At 45.6% G+C, this 23,306-nt stretch overlaps 1 protein-coding gene and 1 long non-coding RNA gene across 6 annotated transcripts in view; one reads left to right on the forward strand and one right to left on the reverse strand.

The window, feature by feature from the left end:
• Positions 1–23,306, forward strand: part of LOC133350384 (transcription factor Sox-5-like) — a 278,499-nt gene that overhangs the window by 218,305 nt on the left and 36,888 nt on the right. For 4 of the 5 annotated variants that reach the window (XR_009756057.1, XM_061564709.1, XM_061564710.1 and 1 more), the window contains exons 8-10: positions 10,518–10,664; positions 12,284–12,470; positions 21,553–21,692. Coding sequence is in view for 4 of the 5 variants with exons in the window: in XM_061564709.1 (XP_061420693.1) it covers positions 10,518–10,664; positions 12,284–12,470; positions 21,553–21,692 (474 nt within the window). In the remaining variant the exon portion in view is untranslated. The remainder of the gene's footprint in view (positions 1–10,517; positions 10,665–12,283; positions 12,471–21,552; positions 21,693–23,306) is intronic. The other variant, XM_061564712.1, reaches the window with a different exon arrangement.
• On the reverse strand, positions 6,056–8,690 carry LOC133350385 (uncharacterized). The gene is made up of 3 exons (XR_009756058.1): positions 8,507–8,690; positions 7,912–8,060; positions 6,056–6,967 (listed from the first exon to the last, which is right to left on the reverse strand). It is a non-coding gene; the product is annotated as an uncharacterized LOC133350385 (long non-coding RNA).

The following is a 23,306-nucleotide window of genomic DNA, read 5'->3' on the forward strand; positions in this document are numbered from 1 at the left end:
CATGAAACATTTCTGCCAAGTATATCAGCTGATATTAAAACCATCAGAACTGATGCGTGGGGCAACAATGAAAGCGATTTGTGTTAATTGAATCTGGGTGCATGTAGGAGTAATAACAGTGGAGTTGTTATCGTATACCGTGGTAGTAAGGCGTTGTCCTCAGCTCACAGTGGCTTACAAGTACAATTCTGATCATGATTAACAATGAAGATGATAAAGCTTTGTGGCCGTCATGACAAGTACATTAGAATACGTCTCACATGCTCTTGCTGTAGATATGCTTTTGCAAGGACTGGCAAACGCTTCTTTTGGAAGCCATTTGAGGCACATTGGGACTCACTCCCAGCAGAATGACAAAACATTTACTGGCAAATATTTAGCTTGGAAACCTTTTAAATTGATACCCAAAGTGTGTCAGCCAAAATAAAAAAATGTGTCTCTCAGTGTCAAAGAGAAATATTTATAACTTCACAAAACATTCCAATCCCTTGCATTTTGGCATGCTCAGATGGCCAAAAATGTTCCACTGTTCCCAGTGGCACCGTTACTGCCAGGCAGATGGCACAGCGTGGGAAGAGAACTTCTACCAGGCCCACACTGGATGTGCCCTGCTAGGATGGAATCTCTAAAACAAAGTTTCGTCAGCCTCTCATTCGTACAGATGTGAATTGAGCAGTGATTATACATCTACGTTCAGGTTGTTAATCCAGCTGCTGGCCTCAGGGGCCAACGGGTAACTCCTCAGTCGTCCCCTCGGAAGGTGCCCGCAGTGGACACGGGCCTGCGGTGAGTTCCGCCGGTCTGTTGCGCTGCGCCACACTGGCACTTGGGTAGTTCTTCATTTTCCATTATTTGTGGAAAAGGGGTGAATGCCCTGCCGTGCGTGGCATATCCAGATATGATGCAAGGTAGCCCATCGCTTGCAGGGCAGTGAGCTTCCAATTTAGAAATAAGATGTAGATTCAACTTAATTCAAAGAAATGTATTCAACAAGAGGTAATATTTTTGGTTCGATTGCGTAAATATAAATGTGTCATTAAACCCACCACCACCCGACACAGCCAATTAGTAAGGTTTGTCATGTAAACAAACATGCAAATTTGTTTCTAATTCAGCACACCGGTGTGTTGGAGAGTAAACCCGCAACATTTACAATTCGAGTACTACGTTTTGCTGGTAATTACAATTTGTTCAACCTGACTGAATTCATCAGTATTAAGTCAAGAGACACAATTGTATTGCTCTTCACGTACATCAACTGCAATACAATTTTAGCCCAGCCACACCATCGAGGCCATTGCACAGCAGAGCCCACGTCCAGTAGGCATCTCAAGGGTCTCTTCTTACCGTGTTCCCACAGCCACGAGGAAGCAGGCCGGCTAAGCTTGCATACAGTAGTCCCTCGGTTAATGTTTTTAATTAATTCCACCAAAACTACTGTTAACCGAAATAACCGTTAATCGAATTCACTTGTAAGTTGAAAAATAAGTGAGCTGTTTCCACTGCCAAAACAGAAAACATGTAAACAAAGCCAGTTGAGGTCTAAATGGCCATAAATGGGTGTCGCTGATTGGCTTAGGCATGCTCATCCCACTTACGAGCACTCAGATTGGCCGAAATTGGCACCCGCGCACACAATATAAACATACCGTGAATGAAAATGTTAACGTTAAGTCGAAACCACGGGGTCCTATGGGAGGCGAAACATTAACCTAAAACCGTTAACCGATATTACGATTAACCGAGGGACGACTGTACCTGGAACGTGGGTTCAGCACAAGTTCTCACAGCAACGAGTGTTTCAAACACACAGCTGAAAATTACAGAAATAACATATTTTAACCGATGATAATGTAAAATAACTCCAGCCTCATTGAACCTAGTTAAACTTTGTCTTAATTCTATCACTTCATCTTGTTCTGGAGGGTGGAGGGGGACACGGTAGAATGGGCTTAATCCACGGAATTGGGTCTTATTTCTAATGGCCATGGAAATTTGTATCGGACTTCACTGACCGATATATATGTTGCAATTGTAATTATATAATTTACTCGAATACTCTATCAATGCAATAACTTCCGCACAACTCCATTAATCACCATCACATTGAATTTCCAAGGACGTCTGCGTCTCGGGCCGAAACACTCGTTTATATCACTCCTGTCATCACTGCAAGAATACACTGTATCACTTTCCTGTGCTTTCTTGTGCTACCTCATGATAACTTCCGTGTAATTGTCTCCACTGCGCTATTGGCTGCTTCTGCTGTAGCCTTCAGCCCCATCCTAGGCACTCTCCGGAACTACGTTTTGATTCCGCCTCGTGTAGCCCAGGCGCCCACAGATCCCTCCGATCCGCACACTCCCACTTCTCACGATCTCTCACTCGATTGGTTGCCCTAGGATTCTGTCCTCCAGTCGACAGTCTCAGTCTCCCTTCTTGCCACAGCTTTACTCTGACTGGACCGTATTCAGATCCTACCCATTTGTCAAAAATATACGCACACGCGGAGTTCTTGCATGGTAACCTTCCTCTGTCACCCTGAATTTCGTTATCGGAGGGACCTGCCCATGCAACACACCAACATTGTACATTTAAGAGCAGCACCATCAGCACCTCAACCACATCCATCGTCATCCGACCTCCGAACCTCGGTAACAACAGGAATGCAGCAGTCCTCTCCTCTGCAAAGGTCACGCTCCCTAACGAGGTTACTCAAGCGGGCAGGGCATCTGAAAAGAGAGGCTGCGCACAATTCGGGCTGGCTCAGAGCAGTGAGACGTTGCATTGAACTCTCTAAAAATGAGTCTCAAATCCAGCATTGTCACCGAAAAAACGACTTGTCGTGTTTTCACAGCTAGGGACCGACTCCTGGCAATGCGGTGAAACCTGCGTAACTTCACGCAGCGTTAGCCATTATTAGCTGCAGCAGACAGAACACCTTCACGTGTTAAGCTTGCAGCTGTTTGGCAACATTTACATCCGAACGAAGTTATTACACGCATTGAGAGTGGTAAACGTGCACACTTCATAGTTTCTAATTCACGTATTTTGCCCTCCAAGCAACCGCGAAGACAATGAAAGGTGGGCGGAATGAACGAACGCGTGACGTGGGAAGCTGGTGTGGCACGGGTGACGATGCGATGTGCAAGCGGGATTTGGGGGAAGAGGTGGCGGAGGTGTGGAATTGCCAAACGGGTGAGGAAAAGTGTAAAGAGAGGGTCAGGTATGGTGCGTGTGGTGGAGAGGGAGTGAAGTTGTAAGAATAGAGGTTAAAGGTTGGAGTCGAGGTGATTGATGTGAGGTGGACGGTGCGCGCCGTGAAAGCGTTGAATGTAAAGCTGCACGGACGAGTGTCGGCATGGATCGCAACGTGGGAGAGAGGAGGGAGTGCATGCACCGCAGTGCGGGTGGTGTCGAGCGTGGAGGCACGCTTGTAAAGCACGCGCACACAGAGCTGCGCCTTTTGAAAACACCTCCACGTGTCATCTATTTACTTGTTGTGTTTTACACAACATGATCATCGTCACTGTTTCTGAGCATGGGAAAATTCTGGTAGAAATTATTCCGTCGCTTTCTGGAGTGGAGATGCAATCAGGATAGTCGGTGGCACAGGGATCCACACAGTGCACTATGGAGCTGTCAACCCAAGTTTGATGTCTGACCAGGGCTAACATCAGTCACATTTTATATCCTGGGCATGTCCTTCTAACCAAAACTGACAGCACAGTGGTTAGCACGCTGTGCTTTCGACCTGGCAACTTGAGTTAAGTCCCTGGGCATGGTTAACATCAGAGCAAAGTTATATATCGGCCCGGTGGCGAAATGTTAACTACCTCACCTGGTATACAGGAGGCCATGGGTTAAATCCCGACCCTGACAACTGTATATTTGGAGTTTGCGTGTCTTTCTCCTCGTGGTCGCGTGGATTTTTCTCTGCGTCCTCCAGTTTTTTTCTCCACACTTAGAAACATGCGTTGAAAGTTTTTGGCTGCTCTTAATTTCCACATGATAAGCCACTTCGTTGAGCTATCATGTGTGCCCAGGTCGCTTCGAAAAAAAGAGCTATATAGCTCAGTGGGCCTTACCTGGTAAAATAAAAATAGTTTATAGTGTAGTTTCAATATCAGAAACAGCCCCATGTATGCCCTTCACCAACCCACACTTGGCCATTGATCAGCGTGAAGTCTGGTCAAATAACCACCTTGATCGGCACCGCATGGTAAAGGCCTTCTTATCGTAGTTAATTGACAACGGGTCGTATATAATTTTTTATGTCTTTATATACCTTGGTCTCAATTTAAAAAACACAGGGTTGGTTTATTTATTCATTACGATTATTCTAACTTGTCCAGAAAGTCCATTGGTGTAAAATTTCCAGAAACGTATTATTTTGCTAAATTCAACAAGGTCATTAATCGACCTCGATTTTTCCAGGAGGAATGTGTGATGCACCATTCCTCACTAAACCAGAAGCCAATCATCGGCAATGGGATGAGTAAAGGCCTTTTGTCACGGGCGGCGACACGAACTCGTAAGAACACCACAGGGACACAACACAGAGAGAACACCACAGAGACACAACCCACAGAGAATGCCACAGAGACTCAACATAGAGAGACAACACAGGGACACAACACGAACTAGACAGAACACCACAGAGACGCAACATGAACTAGATAGAACACCACAGAGACACTACACAAAGTCCAGGCTACCTGGCTAAACTAGTCCTGAGTCCAGGGAATGAGCACACTGGTGGCCATAGCAGCAGCCCTGGACGATCCCTCAGATCCTTACTCCAGGCCAGAGTCCCCTCCCAGGAGGCGGCAGTAATATAATGATTCTACCAGTCCATGGTGCCGCCAGATCGGCAACAGGCAGATCCCCCGAGCACCTCACATGGTGGACAGTCAAAGACAAATATTCACAGAGCACGCGGCTGGCCCAGACCCACAGACCATCACTCCCTAGAATAACTCCCAACATCTACGACTCCCAACATCTACGACTCCCAACATCTACGACTCCCGACATATACAACTCCCAACATTTACGACTCCCAACATCTACAACTCCCGACATATACAACTCAAAAGCAAGATGTGAACTCTAACTAGCTGTATCGCACGGCTCTGCTCTGAGAAGACACTATACTCCACCCCAGACCCCTCAGCTTCAGGTGGAATGCACAGGCGTTAACCTGATTCATTGTAATTCAATGTTAGTGGCATCATCAAGATTTCTGCCAGCAGATGGCTCAACTGAAATTTGAGCAGCTTTGCAGGAGCATAAGTCTGGAGAGAACTGAGCCCTGGTGCATTGTTGTTGTTGTGCTCTGCATGCACACTCCAATAATTATAAACTAACTATTTGCACGTTAATACCTGAACATAACAAACATGGCACTGGCATTAATGAGGCATTGTACTTTATTACAACCTTACAAAAGGCCAGTTGTGCGTACGTCTCACATTCCTACGCCTAGGTGTTGGTAATCATTTAATAAATCCCTCCTTGTGACTATTGTCAGCATGATCGCCGTGAGTTGGTGTCCAAGGCAGTGCACTCTGTGCGCGCGTTGACGAGTGTCCTCGACTGCGAGTGGCTCAAGTGGGCCATGTTGACTAACTTCTCACAAGTGGCTGTGGGATGATAATCGGGTAAGCGATTTGTAATTGATGCCCATGTTGAACAATGTGTGGGCCTCCTGGATGCGGTGTGATGCGGGAAAGGATTGATGATATCGGTGTAGTGTTGGCTATGGTGTGTTGTTAAAGGAAGCATAAACTATGGTTCAGTAAATTGTTGAGTTCATTGTTTCAAGAATAATCAACCACTGAAGGTCACAAGCTGACCGCTGGTGAGCGAGTGACTGGAATACATCAGTGATTCTGGATCATTAATCAACCTGACTGCCTTACTCAGAATTATGTCTGTAACGTTTCTGGCATTTGAAAACTAACTGTAGAATATTCTGCACCTTTAAGTTTTTTAAACGGACTCAAATTTATATGAATATATATGAAGAGAAGACATCAGCATGTGCAGGTAGTCTTTGCAGGTTTATTTATTTCACCCCAAAGAGACGGAACACCGCGTAGGAAGATGAAGCGCGAAGTTGAGAGTAGAAGAGAAAGAGTGCCCCGTGCCAACGTCACTGCCTCTTTGCGTTTCCTCGGCACCCACTTTCTACTCGGCAGCCAATTGGAGAGTTACTGGCTGTTTATGGCCATTCACTTTGATGTGTATGTACGCATGTTGAACTTCTTTCACACCGTACATAAACAACAAACTACTCCTTAGCCAATTGAAGTGTGCCCGGGCAGCCACAGAGCCAGTTGAAGACAATTGCCATGCGTGGTTCATCTGTGGACCTTTAGTAACCAGCGGCAGCAGCAGTAGTGGCAGCAGGTGTCCTCCTCTAGGCTGGTGCCCCCCTCTAGAGCAGCCGCAGGTGCCCTCCTCATCCTCATCATCACTGATGTCATTTCCGTTCGCACCAAGACAGAAAAGGCCTTTTACCCCACGTCAACCTCTCACCCGACCCCACCCCGTATAAAAACACTGGTGAAGAGATGACGTTTACCGCAGTGTATGCATGTATGTTTAACTTTTTTTGTACCGTACGTAGCCAACCGTGATAATCTGTGATGCGGGATGTTGTGAGCCGGTGGTATTGTGGGTAGAAAGAGCGCTACAAGCAGTTGGCGCTCGTCAAATACTGCGCCTTTTAAGAGCGAGTCGGAGACTCAGAAACGCTCGACTGTTCCTTCAGCATACGCTGAGCGTTGGGCGTTTTTTTTGTTGTTCTTGCGACGGTGGGGAGAGGACGAGGGGGTGAGGCTGGTATGGGCCAGGGCCGGGCATTCAAAATGAAAAGGACCATGAAATATGGAAAACAATAACACAGAAACGATTTGTCTTGTCGATGTTGATTAATGCCGAGAGAAGACAGATGTTTGATCTGAGGAAGTACAAACAACACGCAGCAATATCAGTGTGGGAAGTTACCTTACAAGGATTGCTGTAGGCGATTGCTGTCGCCCTCTTCTCATTACACGCAAGTTACCACAGATGCTATTTTGTCTCATTGCCATAAGGTGTATATTTAAAGACTGAATGATTATTGCCATGCTCCGTGCCAGCCAACGGGCTGTTTCATATGGCAATCCGTACGTATGAAGTGACTGAGATGGAAATGAAAGTAGATGCCTTATTTGGCTGAATTTGAGAGAATTTGAAATGTGATGGACGTTTTAGTTTGCGTATTATTTTTTTAATAAATCGTAAATGTATATTATAAGTTGTTGGATTTTTTCAGAGCTAATGCTTTCAGTGTAAAAATAATCCATACTAGAAAGTAATATGCAGAAGAAACCACTGGCCAACGGTTTACAGAGACAACAAGAGGAGTATAATCATACGGCAAACTTATATTTTATTTACATACGTTTCTTGTGAAATACATAGTGCCTTCAACATTCGGTTTGGTTGTTTTATTTTAAAACTTGCAGAGGTAATCGCTTTGTGGCTTGGCGTGTGGTGGTGGTGATGGCTTAGAGTGTGGTAGTGGTGGCTTTTAGTGTGGTGGTGGTGGTGGTGATGGCTTGGAGTGTGGTGGTGGTGATGGTTTGTAGTGTGTATGGTGGTGGCTTAGAGGTGGTGGTGTCGTGTAGTGGCTTGGAGTGTGAGGGTGGTGGCTTGTAGTGTGTGTGGTGGTGGTGGCTTGTCGTGTGGTGGCCTGGAGTGTGTTGGTGGCTTGGATCATGTGGTGGTGGTGATGGTGGTTTGGAGTGTGGTTGTGCTATTGGTGGCCTGCAGTGTGTGGTGGTGGTTGTGAACTATTGTAGATGGTAAGACCACCCCAATTTATAATAATTAATTTTACAATTTATCATCCTCACGCACCTTAGAACAGTGTCTTTGTAGGTATCTCGGCCTCGCTGTGCGCTGCGTTGCACCGCTAGTCGAGTAGATAACCTTGCGTTCAATAAACCCTCGGAGCCAGGATGAACGTCCAACTTCAATCATCATTTATTGATTGTAACAAGGTAAAACTGGTGAGAAAACACAGATACAGCATCTGTTATAATCCGGAAACACCAACACAATGAACACCACAGCATCAGAACATTGTCTTAGATAACAATAGATCCTGGACGGACCAGGCCTAGACAAGAGCACAAACCGGTGCGTTGCATACAGGCACATCGTGTATTCATCCCACTGCACCCCAAATGTACAGCATTACACATAACACTAAACTGTGGATGAGATGCTTCGTCATCTTTACTCTCAGGATCGCAACATAGGCACAAGTCTGACTCGACCTACTAAATCACAAGTAACATCCACAATAAGGAAAGTCGCAGGCTTCGTTACTAACTAGGCCTCGTATTTACTACAACAACTTAACGGCACCATAAAGGCATTTACATCATTATAACGGTCATTCCAACATTACAACAGCATTGCCAATAATATAGGAATATAAACAACTTACAGACAATGCTTCTTAAGCTCCCACAATGGACAAGTGCGGCTGTGGTCTCACTGAGATGCGATGCGTGCCGCCATCTTGAATTATCAGTAAGATGGCAGAAGCCCGCGTGGTTCACTGAAAATCTAAAATCGTCACTTCCTGGTCACGTGACCAAAATTAGCATAAAAAACAGGAACTTCCTGTGAACGTACGCTCCACATCTGCCGTGAGGCAAGACAGTAGGAGTGCTTTGTTAGGGCCGAGCTGTTTTCTGAGGTTGCACTGAGCATGGTGCAAGCCAGAGCCATCGCTGCGGCTGGTGAAGCGGTGGATGCTGCTACTGCTGCATCATCAACGCGGGCAGATTGAGTTGCGGCAAACTCAAACATTTACAAAGATATTCTTTGAGAAACGGAAATGTGAGTGGGAAAAGACTCACGGATGCAATGCAACGTTTCCAAATGTAGTGTACATAGAGAAAAATGTTTACAACTTTTTTGTTGTTGTGTTTTTGATAATTGAAGATTGGCTTTTAAAACTGGAACCACATGGTGAAATCGCTTTCATGAGAATGGGAAAAATGTAAATGGTCATTATTTAAAATAACCCCTTAAAATGTGATTGATTACATAGATTGTACGGTTGTATTTATAGTGGATCTGAATGCACATACCATACACCACACGTGCCCACAAAGCAGAACGATGCGGGAGTGCACACAGCGTAGTTTGGTATATCGCTACACATCGTTTGTGACCAACAAATTAAAGATTTTATCTGGTTATAGCAATATAACGTCTTACACTGCATTTGTAAAGTGGCATTTGCTCAATGCGCATGTGTTACGTGATAATGTAATTAAACACACGACATCCCTTCTTTATAAAAAAACAAAGCGATAGCAGGAAGATCCTCTTTTAATTTTGTAACTCATCGTATCCGCTATTGGTCAACGTGAGATACATGATGTCCGTGGACTAAACTCTTATCCGCTATTGGTCAACGTGAGATACACGGTGTACGTGTGTTCAAATTATCTTATCCGCTATTGGTCAATGTGAGATACACGGTGTACGTGTGTTCAAATTATCTTATCCGCTATTGGTCAATGTGAGATGCACGTTGTACATGTGCTCAACTCCTCTTATCCGCTATTGGTCACCAAGAGACACAGAGTACACATGTGTTGTAAATCTGCTGTGGGCACTGCCCTGGTGCACACACACACTGACACGTCGCCATGCAAAGCCTCGCCGGTCACACTTCCAGCAGTGGTGCCGTTCCTTTTCTGCTGCACGGGCAGGGCACACATCATCCACGTTATTTTCCAGGCTGGGTTCTGGCTCCTCTCAGAATGGGGGATGGGGGGAGGTGGTGGCAGAAAATGTGTTGTGTGGTGGGTGGCACAATAGCAGGGATTCACTTGCTAAACGAGAATTAACTTGTATGGGTCAAAGGGACATCAGCACTCCCCTCGCACCGTGACCCTCACCTTCTGCATTGTTAATAACTGCTGTGAACTCTTCTTGCGCAGTCCAGCACATGAGCAATTCTTGGGGAGAGTGTAATGTTCCGGTGCGTTTGTTGTTTTGGAATGTCGGAAAGACGTATAAATTATGTAGATAATCTCCCATCCACCTGCAGCATCTGCTTTGGACTAAGGTGGAGTCCTGAGGTTATTTCACAGCGATAATGCATCTCACGTGGGGCTTTATTTCGCTATTTATTTTTTCATTTAAATACTAAATCAAGACCTACACAAATAAAATAAAATAAACTTGCAATTACAAACACTGAGATCAACCTGCAGCATCACGCCCCGGGGCCCCCAGGATCTCCTAGCTGCCTATCCCCTCCCTTGAGGCTGCCCCTCTAACCCCGAGCTGGCTGCTTCACCTGCTGCTGTTGCGCCATCAGCTCTCCCCAGCAAAGTGCAGCAATGTGCTGCGTGTTGACGTGCCAGTGAACGCCACCCAAGAACAATGCTTCATTATCACGCTGAACCCCTGACATCCATCTGTCCCTCACACAGCAGTTGTACGCGGCCCAGTTGGCAGCCCTGCAGCTCTCCCCGGGTGCCAAGCTGCACGGGGTGCCGCCGTCAGGCCTGCCCGGCTCTCCGTCTGGGCACCCGCAACTCCACGACAAGCCCAAGGGCAGCCCGCCTCCCAAACCCAAGGTAGCTCACCACACCTGCGCAGGCGCGCCCACCGTGAGGGCACGTTTTTCTGAATTTAGTTTTTAAAAAATGTCAGTGTGTCTGGAGCATAGGCAATACTCATTTGCAAGTGTAATAATACTTGATAACTAAAATGTTTGGAATTAATAGTTTCAATTTATGAATCTGAAATAAATCAACTGTTTTTCAATTTCTTACACGGCCTTGTGTTTGTACTCAGCCAGGTGCCGCTGCGGTTGCTTGAAACGTGCAATCGGAAAGTTGCCAAGTCCAGGCATTTAATCCTTGTCAACAGTCAAAGTGATGTCCTGCTGCTCAAATGAGCATTGAGGCGGTGCTCATCTCCCGTTTACAGCCCTAAGCCAGTGGTGGAAATTCGACATGTCTGTGGCAGTGGCAGTGTGAACCACTATTGATCTTCCCCACAAAGTGGTGCTCGTTTTATCGACCCTGGAGGGAAGATGGGCTTAGTTGACTCCCAACCAGGATTCGAACTGGAAATCTTCCGATTGGGAGCCATCCGCTCTGCCGCTGGCACGTGGCCAGCTGTAACCCGAGCAGGGTGACTGTGTTGGCTATTGCTTAGTGGAGAGTGACCACAGGTTAAATCCAGCTGGGAGCGTGGCTCTGGGCGTGATGACCACCGCTTGCTTAAGCAGGATCACACACCCCTTCACTCCATATGCCTACATTAACAATGTAGAACAAAGCAAATTACATTGTTTATACATTAACTGGATGTTTTGGCTAACAAATCTTCATTAATAAACCAGAATGAACACCACTAATCACAGTTGATGATCATGTGTTTTCCTCTGAAGAGGGATTTGTGTAATATTTGGTATATTTAGCATAACCTTCAAAACGAAATGGATTGTATTCATACGTAACTATATACCAGGGCTTTTCAGATTCGGTCAAGGTTCCTTTGCTTGCCAACATTGTATCGCATAGCCATTGCCACTGACTGTCACGCACATTGTCATTGCTGAATTTGGAGGTTATTATATTGGTCCGCAGGGTGGCGGCAGTGGTAACACTTGTGCCTCACAGCAATGAGGGCCTGGGCTCAATTCATGACTTGGGCTGCCTTTTTGAGTGGAGTTTGTATTTTTCTCCCATTGTTCTGCATGGTTTCCCTCCCACAGCTACCTACGAGAAAACCCCCAATGTGACCGTTTTAGGCCAAACATCCCAATCCCGAAATATTACCTGCAAATTACTCAGTTGGGATTATGCGCAGCAATATTGGCCCCTCCTGCAAAAAATAACTTGGCTGCACTCTGCTAAAAGAGAGTCTTTGAGACTCAATACGGCTTTCCTGGGTACACAAGCGTAATCATAACGACAGTAATTTCACACTTCCACAAGTCCTCTACACAAGCACTGAAAGCCTCGTCATGCCTCAAATCGGACGCATTGATGATGATATACAAAACATCATCGATGATGACTGACATTACAGCTGCAATCAAATAAGTTCCAGTGTGCGTGCGTAGGTATTATATCCCTTGTGCTGTTAGAATTAGCACGTTCCACTGTGGATGCTGCTGCTGCAAATTAAATTCTGTATTTCGTGGTATGAGCCATGCCGTCGTTCGTGTGTTGTTGTTTTACAGGAAGACTCATCTCAGCCCTTAAACCTCTCGGCCAAACCCAAATCTGGTGAGGGTTCCAGGTCCCCGGACAATGCAGCATCCTCCCCACCACTGCACATGTTCAAGTGCAGCAGCGCCAGCCTCCTACGCAAGCCACCGCCCCTGCCCACCACCCTCAGCTCTCCGCCCAGCCGCACGCTTCCCCTTGGTACGTGTGTGCTGCTTGCAGCGTCCGCATGTGCATCACTCAGTTCACAGCACCACGGTTTCCAGTCAGTTGAATTTGTTGATTTGTGATCCGGCGCTCACCGATTTGTTCCAGTCACTCGCTTACTCGCCAGCGATCAGTCGCCGCCTCGTCACTCTTCTGTCATTATCACCACGGTTACCGTTCCCGTGAGCTTTCAATATCGTTGATTTCTTCCCTCATGTTGAGGACTCGGTCTACCAGACACTGACTGTTTCATCTCATCCACACGGTGATCAGCCACCACACAGCAGATCACAACACCAGACGCACTCACTCATCCTTCACTCAACACTCACCCACCACACGGAGGTCACAATGCTTCTCTTTCTGTTTCTTCCCCTTGCATTGCTTCATCACCCCATTCCGAAGCTCTAACAATACCCTTGCTCAATTCAATAAACATGTTCACTCTCTTATCTATTGACAACTTTTTTTATTTTGCTGGCTCCTTTGAGATTTTGGGCCACTGAGCCTGTGCTCAGCAAAGAGTCTGCACCATATTATTGTTTGTCCACGGGTATGCTGAGCGGTGGCGCTGTGAAAACTGCACTTGTTCGTGGTGACGGGGTGCAGAGTGTGGTTGTGAACACCAAGAGCAATCGGCGAAGGTGCCAGGCCTGAACCTCCCCATTGCTAGACTGTACGGCGAGCGAGCATTGGCGATGAGAAAGCCACAGTGCTGGCCCTTGTCAAGGCGGTGTTTAGACCGAGCTCTCACCATCGCTGCAGGGAGGGGAGTTGTTGTAAAGATGCCCAGCAATAGCATTCTGAGAGCATTTGAGACGAAATCAAGATAAATTTACGTGGGTAATATTTTAAAGGTTATCAGATTTTGAGTTATAGGAAAAGTGTTTGTGTATATAGCGAATGCCGCAGTTCATGAGTGTAAGAAAAACACAAGTGGCATGACAGGAATTGAGCTCAGGGTAAGAGCGCAGTGTGGTAACCGCTGCACCACTGCTCCACCCCCATGAAATATTAACACATCTCACTTAATATTTACCTTGAGTAAACACTATTGAAAAATTACTCTTTGGTTCTTTCGGTGAAGTCACGTAGAAAGAAAATAAATTAAATAATAGAATACGACGTTTCGATTGCAACACAAGCAATCGTCATCAGGTAGAAAACAAACCTAGTAAACTTAGAAATATAATGCAATACAACACAGAGAGTCGGGTAACACAACAGTCAACACCCTACCTGGTTGATTACGTTCTTCCAAAGATTGCTAAATTTGAGAGAGAGACAAAACACAGATACGGAGACACACAGACAGACACACAAGCAGAGAGACACACACTCTCTGTGTGTCTGAAGGAAGCAATGGCACATGGGACATTGCTGTGTTCTGCTGCCTCCTGCACCCGGCTTCTCTGCCCCCTGTGCCGCCTTCTCAATTTGCCACCAAAAAGTCTCCGTGGCTCCCCCCTCTCTCTGTGAGCTCCCGGTGGCGTTTACTTCCTGTCGCTAGCCCGTCCTCTCCGCTGCGAGCGGCGTGCCTTTGCACGTTGTCCCGTGTGAGACCCACTGCGTGCCGAGCACATTTGCTTAAGTCTCGCCGGGACGCTCATTTTCACCTCCTCTCTAAGCTGCGAGCAGGCCTCTGCTCAACAGCTCCCACGGGCCACGCGCACCGCAAATCCCCTCTCAAGAGGGTCTTGTTTTACAGTCAGTTCCCAGACGGACCGACTCGGCCTCCTCGCAGCAGTGCCCGAACTAACTCAGTGTAATTGCCTCATCCCACCCTATTTGAATTTTCTCATTCATCTTTGATATTGGCCAATTATTATCAGCTCCGTATGAGACAAGGAGATGAGGAGCACCCCACTAATCCCCTTGCTCTGGCCACTTACCCACTTCCAACTGCGTTCTTTTCATCATCCCGTGGCACGTTTGTTCCTGCCAGTCATTTACAACATCACACCACGCTGCATTTGCACTTCTGGCATATATGTATGTGCAATAGTCTCTTACTCGACTCGAACTGATTGCTTCATCTTACCGGGTGTGTATTTGTGCATGCGTGTGTTTGTGTGAAGATAGCTCACAACGATATCCGTCCGAGGTTTCACTCTCTCTCTTGGGGCATTGTTCTGTCTATGTTGCAACAGTTGATTGAACAGTTATATATCTATATGTGTCATGATGTTTGTTTGCTGTGTATGTCGATTGATGCTTTGGGCACCATTGCAAAACGAGATGTTCAACCACGCAGATGATGAAGCGATGACATCGGGTCCTGTGCAGGTGCTGGGTGGATTGAATTCTAATGAGGGATAATGATGGTGTGGAGAGACCTTCTGCAATATACCAATCATGGATGATCATGATGCCATTTTAACTATACACTAATTTTCAGAAGGGGACCACTTTTGCCGATAAGACATCAGAGTGAGGGCCGCCACGCATTTGAAACCATTGTGTTTGACAGCAGCATGATGATGGGGGTGTTTTTACATTTGTGTATTGTCAGGGGGCTGCACGTCAGGGGCCACACTAAAGACCACCAGAGGCTGCCTGTGGCCTGCGGGCCTTGCAATGAAGAACACTGCTGTACACTAATAATTAATAACTAAATAATTACAATTTAATCAAATTTAAACGAATGCACATTGAATCTGGTCACATACCGTCACCACGAAGCAGAGGTAAGAAAGCTGAGAAGATAAAAAAAATGTTAACGATGTCTTTATTTAAATAACATATAAGCAACCAAGCGTGCGAGGTGCCCACCACGAGTCGATGTGGTGGACGGGTGGCAGTTAGTGACCCCGCGCCCAACGGGTGACCCCGCACCAGCAGCAGCAACGCGGCAACGCCCTCCCACAGCCCTCGTCACGGGCACAGCCGCAGTACTTGTAACGCCGTTTTTATTTTTTTCATGTTTACGTTCAGGGAGCCTCTTTTGCTTACCGCCCCGAGTCGTCCTTTGCGAGGCTTGACTCCTGTACCTTTACACAAAAGCCAAGTCCGGAAAGTGAAAACTTTGTTGTGAACGTTTAAAAGTTTGCAAATACTTGGATGGGAAGCGGTCTCTCTGCTAAGCTTCGTCAAATACAACAAGAAACCAACACGAGCATCCTCCCCATAATGTATTGTAATGTGTACCTACCTGACATCTAGTGGCAATTCAATGGTAGAATATTGAAATATTTGTGTATGAAAGGGATAAAGAAAACTACATTTTTTAAAAATAGAAAATATGGCCATCAATATGTTTAGATATGAATTGATTACATTTGGAAATCGAACACGACAGTACAATTACGTCACGTGTGGCTGTGCACGCAGTGTTCAGACTGGTTGTGTGTAACCTGTGTCCATTAGTTCATGTTTTAAACTGACTGGTGACATCACAGGATCACATTTGCTTGCCTTTCATTATAAAAGTTGCTTTAAACATGAAACATGATTAATACATCAAAACAAGTTACTTAAAAGGATGTTTACATGACTCCTGTCCACAGGGTCACCGCCTCTCCCACTGTAGATCAAACCCGAATATATTTCTCATTCCGCCTCGGTCTACAATCAACACTGTGCAGTATCCTGGGATAAAGTTCAACACAATACCGGCACCAGATCTCGGTACAAATCAATTCCTGCCACCCAAGCATAGACCCCGATTCCCCGGAATGTACCGGGTCAAACTCAAGACTGGTGGTGGCCCTGCTTGTCCTTTAGTCAGTCAGTGTCCTCTATTTAACCAGGAGATGAAGTTAACCCATTCAGACGCATAGAACAACATGGCCTCTCCCCTGAGCCATGTGGGTTCCCATTAACAGATGGGAAGTCTGACCCAGGCTACTTATCAGGCCGCAGGAGAGAGGTACAATGAAGGACCATGAGGTGTTGTTACAGTTCATGGAGATAAGACAGGATGATTACAGTGTTGAGCCAGTCCTCTTTGGTCATACATGACAACAGATTCAATTCCACAGTCGTGTACATTGTGTCATCCAAAATCCTACAGGAATGCATAATGACAGATTGGAAACAGTGTTTCAATAAAACAATCCAACTCGATTCATTTGTATTTTAAAAGAAAAATAGGTTTGACCCTTTCTGGCAATAAACCGGTGTTAATATGTTCACCAAAACATGTTGCAAGGCATTATGTCCGCATTAACTCCACGTACTTGTGGTGAACATGCAAACAAAAATATGCTCCGGTAATATTTATTGATAGTTAATTTGTGCGTGTTGATATTCAGCCCAAGTAATAGATGCATCGTTGCAGCAATTGGTGTTCAAGGCCGAATAGCGTTTCATTAACACTGTGTGGAACACATTTGTTTGTGCTCTTGAAATATCTGTCCAGAATACGAAGCCTAAGCATGTAAGCCCATTACACTGGTTTACACCATTATGGTAACGATACCCTAATACATGTGCAATTATTTTTATTATTATTTAATCCCACATCATCGTACCCTCATAGCGAATGCTGCAAGAATACGAGAACTCATTTCCTATCACCCGCTGATATCAAATGAGTGTATGGTGTTGGTGAGATATTTAAGTCGGGTCCCACTGAATAGTCAATTAGCCTCTGCCCGTGTTTGTCATTATTTATGCGCTTGTGTAATATTATTAACGATATTTTACGCGATAGAATCTGAATGGTCCAATTTATTACATCCCAATAAAATGTTCTTATTTTACAGTGAAAATGACATGTAGGCTTGCATCTTCTGCCACTTTATAGTTAATATTGGCCACTGAAGAACAAAAACTCAAGAACATGGTTGGTGATATGCGTATCCAGCGGTGGGGATGCAAATGCAGATGGGCTACCGCAGTGTCTCGTGGTTTGGGGTTCTGAGTAGCACGGGTCTTGTGCAGGTTGTACCTGATGAGGTAGCACTCATTACACGCAAAGTGCTTGCCACAAATGAACCATAATACATTGCTGATATCGTCAAGGAGCATAAACCTTCAAGCGAACTCCGGCTCTCCTCGCAGCGGCTTTTGGCTAGCCATCGAACAAAGACACGTTCAGATGCGCGTCTGCAGCCGTGTCTGGGATGCTCTTCATATTAGGAAGCCACGAGAGGTTTGCACTTTTTTTACATCTAGATTGAAAACTAATTTATTTAGAGCTGATTTTTGTATTTAGTTCGTTGTCCTTCCCCCCGCACCTCCGATTAGCACGATTGGCTATGTTCGATGCGAAACAAGTTCAACACACACACACGTACATACGTTACAGACGGTGCTGCAGGATGCGTCAGCCAGGGCGCTCACGCGAGAATTCATCTCCGCTCCTGGTCTTGCACCGTCGCATTGCCTTCCTGTCGTTCTAGCCGGGTGGGATTTAAGATCGTGTTGCTCGTATCTAAGACCGTGCGAGGGCCTGCTCCACTTTATATTCAATCAGCAGGGCCCTTAACGCATCTGCCGCTGATGCCCTTCGCATTACGTGTATGTGTGTGTGTTTTACTTGCCAATTTGTTCAAATGAATAGAATAATTGAAATGCTATTGTAAATAAAACACGAGTATACATGCACAAGAGAATAACATCAACTAAAGGAGCATACATTTAAAAAATAAAGCCTGGATAAATAAATGTCCACGCTACCTTTCCATAGACATACGTCAAGCGGTTTCTATATATTTACTGTAAATTGAGTAGATTTATTTTAGAACTGGTTTTCATGTGTCATTAGTGCTGATTTATACATTCACAGAGGTTGCATCAGAGCACATAAAAACAACGTGAACGAAGGAGTCCAAGTGGTTTGCTGCTCAAATAAGCATTGAGACGGTGTTCCTCTCTCGTTCAGATGCATGAGGCAGTGGTGGAAATTCCACATTCCTATGGCAGGGGTGAGTGTATCCATAGCACCTGAATTCTTATATCATGACCTAAAGGTTTGCTGTGCTGCTTTATACGAGTGTGTGTGTTTATACGCATAGGTAGGGCAATAATGTTTTACTTAATGTTGGTATACAGTATATATAGTGTGTCTGTATTTACGTGTTGTATAATGTACACTGTATTCATAAGTTTGCGCCTGTGCTTTTTGGACAACGAGGTAAACAAAAGTCTCAAGACCACCCCATACATTTTTTTTCAAATTACATACGGGTTAGAATGGCAATATCGATTCTTGTAATTAGTTAAATGAACTAATAACGGCAGGATAAAGTGCTAATCTATGTCATGTATGATTATTTTGTGCTGTAGAAGATCCTCAGAATGGATCATGGAAAATGGATTATTAACTAGTTAAAGTCCTGTATCCGGTGTTAAAGCCAAAATAAGGATTTATTTTTTTTATCCTGCAAAGGAAGTAGTTTTTGCAATTCAGATTAAGCGACTTTCATCGCATGCACATGCAGAGTTCACGTTATTGCGTTGCGCACAGATCTATGCTTGTATAAATTCATGAGCTCATAGACTTCAGCTCTGGATTTTTATTAATGGTAAGCATTTAATAAATTGTGCACGTTAAATTGATGTACGACAACAAAACGTGTTACTTAAATAAAAATAAAAAAAACCTCAGGAACATCTGTTTGGAATACACTTTTAAATGAGCGCATACCTGTTTCATTTTATCGACACCTCTATTTTTATTTCATGATTGATATCTTAAAAAAAAATTTCCGGTTCTTCTTCGCAAATGCCTCTGACAAACAACCGAAAATCAAGCGAAATTATTTGGAATTGCGCGGCTGCTTGTTCTGTAGAAATTAATGAACCTACCCGCAGAAAGCTTCATTGCAAACAGATGTACTTTGATACAATGTTAAGCAAACCTGACAGGACTTTTGAAGTTGCTTCCCTTACCATTTTGCTTTGCTTTGTTTTTGGACGCTTCAAACGAGCACTTCAGCAAATCTGAGCCCCCGTCGTCCTTTGTAGTACAAATGTTTGGCTTTCTGCGCTTCTGAGGAGCGTCTGGTCGTGGTGACAAAGGCTTTGAAGGGTGCGGGATTCACGCGCGTCCTGACTGTAGCAAGGCCCCTCTAAAACCCACTGCACGCCTTTGTAGTATGGGTTTTGTGTGTGTGTGTGTGCCGGTAATGGGTGAGGCTCACCTCGGCAGGCAGCCGGAACGGACACACTCTGAACAGCGCCGAGATTGTGTAAACTTGAGGCGGGCGAGCGAGCGGGCGCAGCAAGCGCGTGCGAGAAAGAGAAAAAGGCTCGCTCTCGTCCGACATCATAGGCCCTCTTGTTCACGCTGTTTTAGCCTGTGGGATGTGCTGCTCCTGACGAGAAGGTGGCGTGCTTCCCATTCAACAGAGGCGACGTTGCACCTGTGCGCGCATCTCAGAGTCAAAGGAATTTCCTGCTCAGATCAGCATTGAGGCGGTGCTCATTTTCCATTCACAGCCATGAGCAAGTGGTTCAAATTCCACATTCATATGGCAGGGGCAAGTCTTGTCCTGCCTTCCCGAGGCAAACAACTGTTGACATTCCCAAGAAGCAATACTTGTTTTATCGACCCCGGGGCAGTGACGGACCAAGTCAAAAAACCAAATAGGATTTTGAGCTTGCAACCATTCCGATTGCGAGCCGCACGGTCTCCCACCGAGCCACAGTGTGGTTCGTATGCTGTATACACAAAACGTGAAGGGAGCAGTGGCACGATGGTGAGCACTGCACTCCAGTGCCACACCACCTGGATTCATTGCCGGGCGCTCGTGGAATTTTTTTTTTCCATCCACATTTAGAAACATGCATTGAGAGTATTTGGCTGATATCAATTTGCACGTGATAAGCCACTTCGTTGAGCTATCATTTGTGGCAAGGTCACTTCTGAAAAAAGAGCTATTGAACTCAGTGGGCCTTACCTGGTCAAAAAAAATAGTTTAGTTTAAATGAATACCTGGTGGAGTATTGGTCATTATTGCTCAGGCTGGTGCTCAGTTTTCTCTTGCCTCAGTATGCGATACAAGGTGGCTCACGGTACAGGACGCCGTAGTCGAGGGATGTCGACACTGTTTGTGTGCGATTGCGAGTCGGTGTGTACCCAGCGATCCAAACGCTTGACTGTGTCAGCGTTTTGTGTTGTTTTCTGCCTGACGCCTGAACCGATTAAATTCTGCCTTAGGCACTGGAAATGCGCAAGTGAGGTAAACAATTGAAATAAATTATGCATCACTGAAGGAAGCGTAGATACACTTTACTGGATATAGATAAACAATATAATAGCGCACATCAAATACCGTACACACACAGATTTGTCATAATACAGAACGTTCTTGTGCAGTATGCAGTTAGTCATTCGCTCACCAGTGGCCAGTCACCTTCTTAACACTCTTCTATCACTATTACCACGGTTACAATTCCTGTGAACTTCACTCATTGATTTCTCCTCCGATGTTGACGATACCAGGCTGTTTCACCTCATCCATTGCGGGTCACATCAACACACTAACGCTCTCACCACCCACTCACCACACTGCAGGTAACAGGAACATACTAATGCACTCACGCACTCACCACCCACTCACCACACTTCAGATCACAGCAACACACTAACGCACTCACACACTCACCATTCACTCACCACACTGCAGGTAACAGCAACACACTAACGCACTCACACACTCACCACCCACTCACCACACTTCAGATCACAGCAACACACTAACGCACTCACACACTCACCACCCACTCACCACACTTCAGATCACAGCAACATAATAACGCACTCACCACACACTCACCACCCACTCACCACACTACAGGTCCCCTCACTTCTCTCTCTGCTCCACTGTTTAAATTCCCTCCTCCATCATCGTCTCTTTTCCCAAAGCCCTTAAAATAATAACCTCGCTCAAAAATCAAGAAACGTATTACACTCTTTATCTGTTACAACGCTGACGATTGTGCTGGTTGTCACTGGCCGCTTGACACTTTGGGCCGTTAAGCCTGGTACTCAGCAACTGCGTGAATAAACAAGCCACAAAAACGAGCAGAAAAGTACGTTTTGCCGGTGACTGGGCGTGACCCGCTTGTGACCTCACGTAACAACAGCATGCGCTACTGCTGCTGCTGCCACCACCGCGTGCTGCAGATGTGCTGTCGTCGCTGCACCCCACGTCCTTCCTGGGCGAGCACGAGGGCCTGGGCCGCGGCGGCGCTCACGAGTCGTCGCGCTCCTCCGACGGCAAGCTCTCCCTCGCCGTGGGGATCAACCACTGCCTCAATGAGAGGGTACGCACCGCACCACCCCCCCCCCCCACTCCTTGCTTGCCCCACCAGGGCCAAGGACCAACTGTGGCCGCCGCTGAGCATCTTTTGAGGTCGGCATGGCGCGTGAGGGGGTGGTGTAGCCAGCATCACACCTGGCCTACTCGCTCCACACAAAAGCACAGGGCCCCCATATTTATCCTTATAAACTGTATATAGGGTTGCTAGCTTTTCCATGGGGCAAAGCCGCAACATATTTCCCAGCCAGCCTAGGTCTGTTATCAATACTGTGCAGTCCACTGCAATGGAATCCAACAGCACACCAGTACCGGATCTCGCTATGAATCGATTCCGGCGGCCCAAACACAGATGCCAATTCCTGGACTGTCCAGACAGGTGGCAACCACTAAAGGTGGCGTGGCACATGAGGGGCGGTGTGACCAAAACCACACCCGGCTGCCTTTGTCACCCGAGTTCTGATGTATGCATGCTGCAACAAGTACTAATTTAGGTTAATCCAGTGCAGGGCCGAGGATAGGTTTCATGATCAAAGTTATCATTGAACCAGGAGAGAACCGGAGAGACAAGGACAAGCCTCATTCGCAAGAGTGATCTGGGTCACCAAAATGACAGGCTGAGATATCGCTTGCTTCTGAAGTTATCCATGGCTAGGAATTGAACCTCGGTCACCTGAATAGTGGTGTTGTGTGAAAATCACTGTGCCACCACCGCACATGTACACATAAAAATGAAATAAAAGCCCCCTCTCTACGTTGGGGCATGCACGCAAGCATTGTCACCTGCAATGACGTTTCCTAAAAGCATTCAGAATATTGAAGGAAGAAACTTATGCGGCTATTTGGTTTGCACAATAAAAAAAATGCATGTTTTACCCGGATTCCAAATTGGTCATCATGGGTTTGTTCGAGATGTGTCATTTGCACAAAGCATTAGAACGTGCATTCAGCAAAGGCAAATAATGGACACTGGATTAAATAGCTGTTATTGAAAGAAGGTGGCTGCATGCTGAGATGTGTTGTCTTTTGTGAGCAAAACCGTAGGAACAATACGGATTTTTAAGCAGGCATTTGTATTGTTGTGTTTCCCAATACAGTCTGTAATTTAGTTCGTGGGTACATTATTAAGCTGAGAGTTGAGTAATTGAAACGTACATGGTAGGCCTTGTGAATGTGGATTTTCAGCAACGTACTGCAGTTAAACAAGTATATGTTTCTATATTATAGCTCGTAATTATTTAAAATAATATTATGACAACACATACGAGCGTTTGACAAACCATACACTGTACACCTGTGCATGTGTAAAACAGAGAACATTAATTTCCCTTTGTGCTTCTAGATGTTTTTCTTGTTAAAAGCAAGAAACAGACTTTTTTGAAAATCACAGACAATCTGGACAGGTGTCCGTGAGTGCGTGATTAGTCGTTGTATTTATGAACCGTTGGTGTATTCATATTTATTTGAAACATTACTGAAAAAGCTAAAAAAAACATACCATCCAACTGGTATTGGCCGAACAACCCAATGCTGACTAATTAGCTGCAAATTACTCAATTGGGATCGGACACCAGCAGCAGCAACATCACCCCCCGACTGCGAACACTTGACAAGGACCCTC

This window comes from Lethenteron reissneri, chromosome 33 (genome assembly GCF_015708825.2).
Source record: "Lethenteron reissneri isolate LAM-NWPU_2019-01 chromosome 33, ASM1570882v1, whole genome shotgun sequence".
NCBI classification, from domain to species: Eukaryota; Metazoa; Chordata; class Hyperoartia; order Petromyzontiformes; family Petromyzontidae; genus Lethenteron; species Lethenteron reissneri.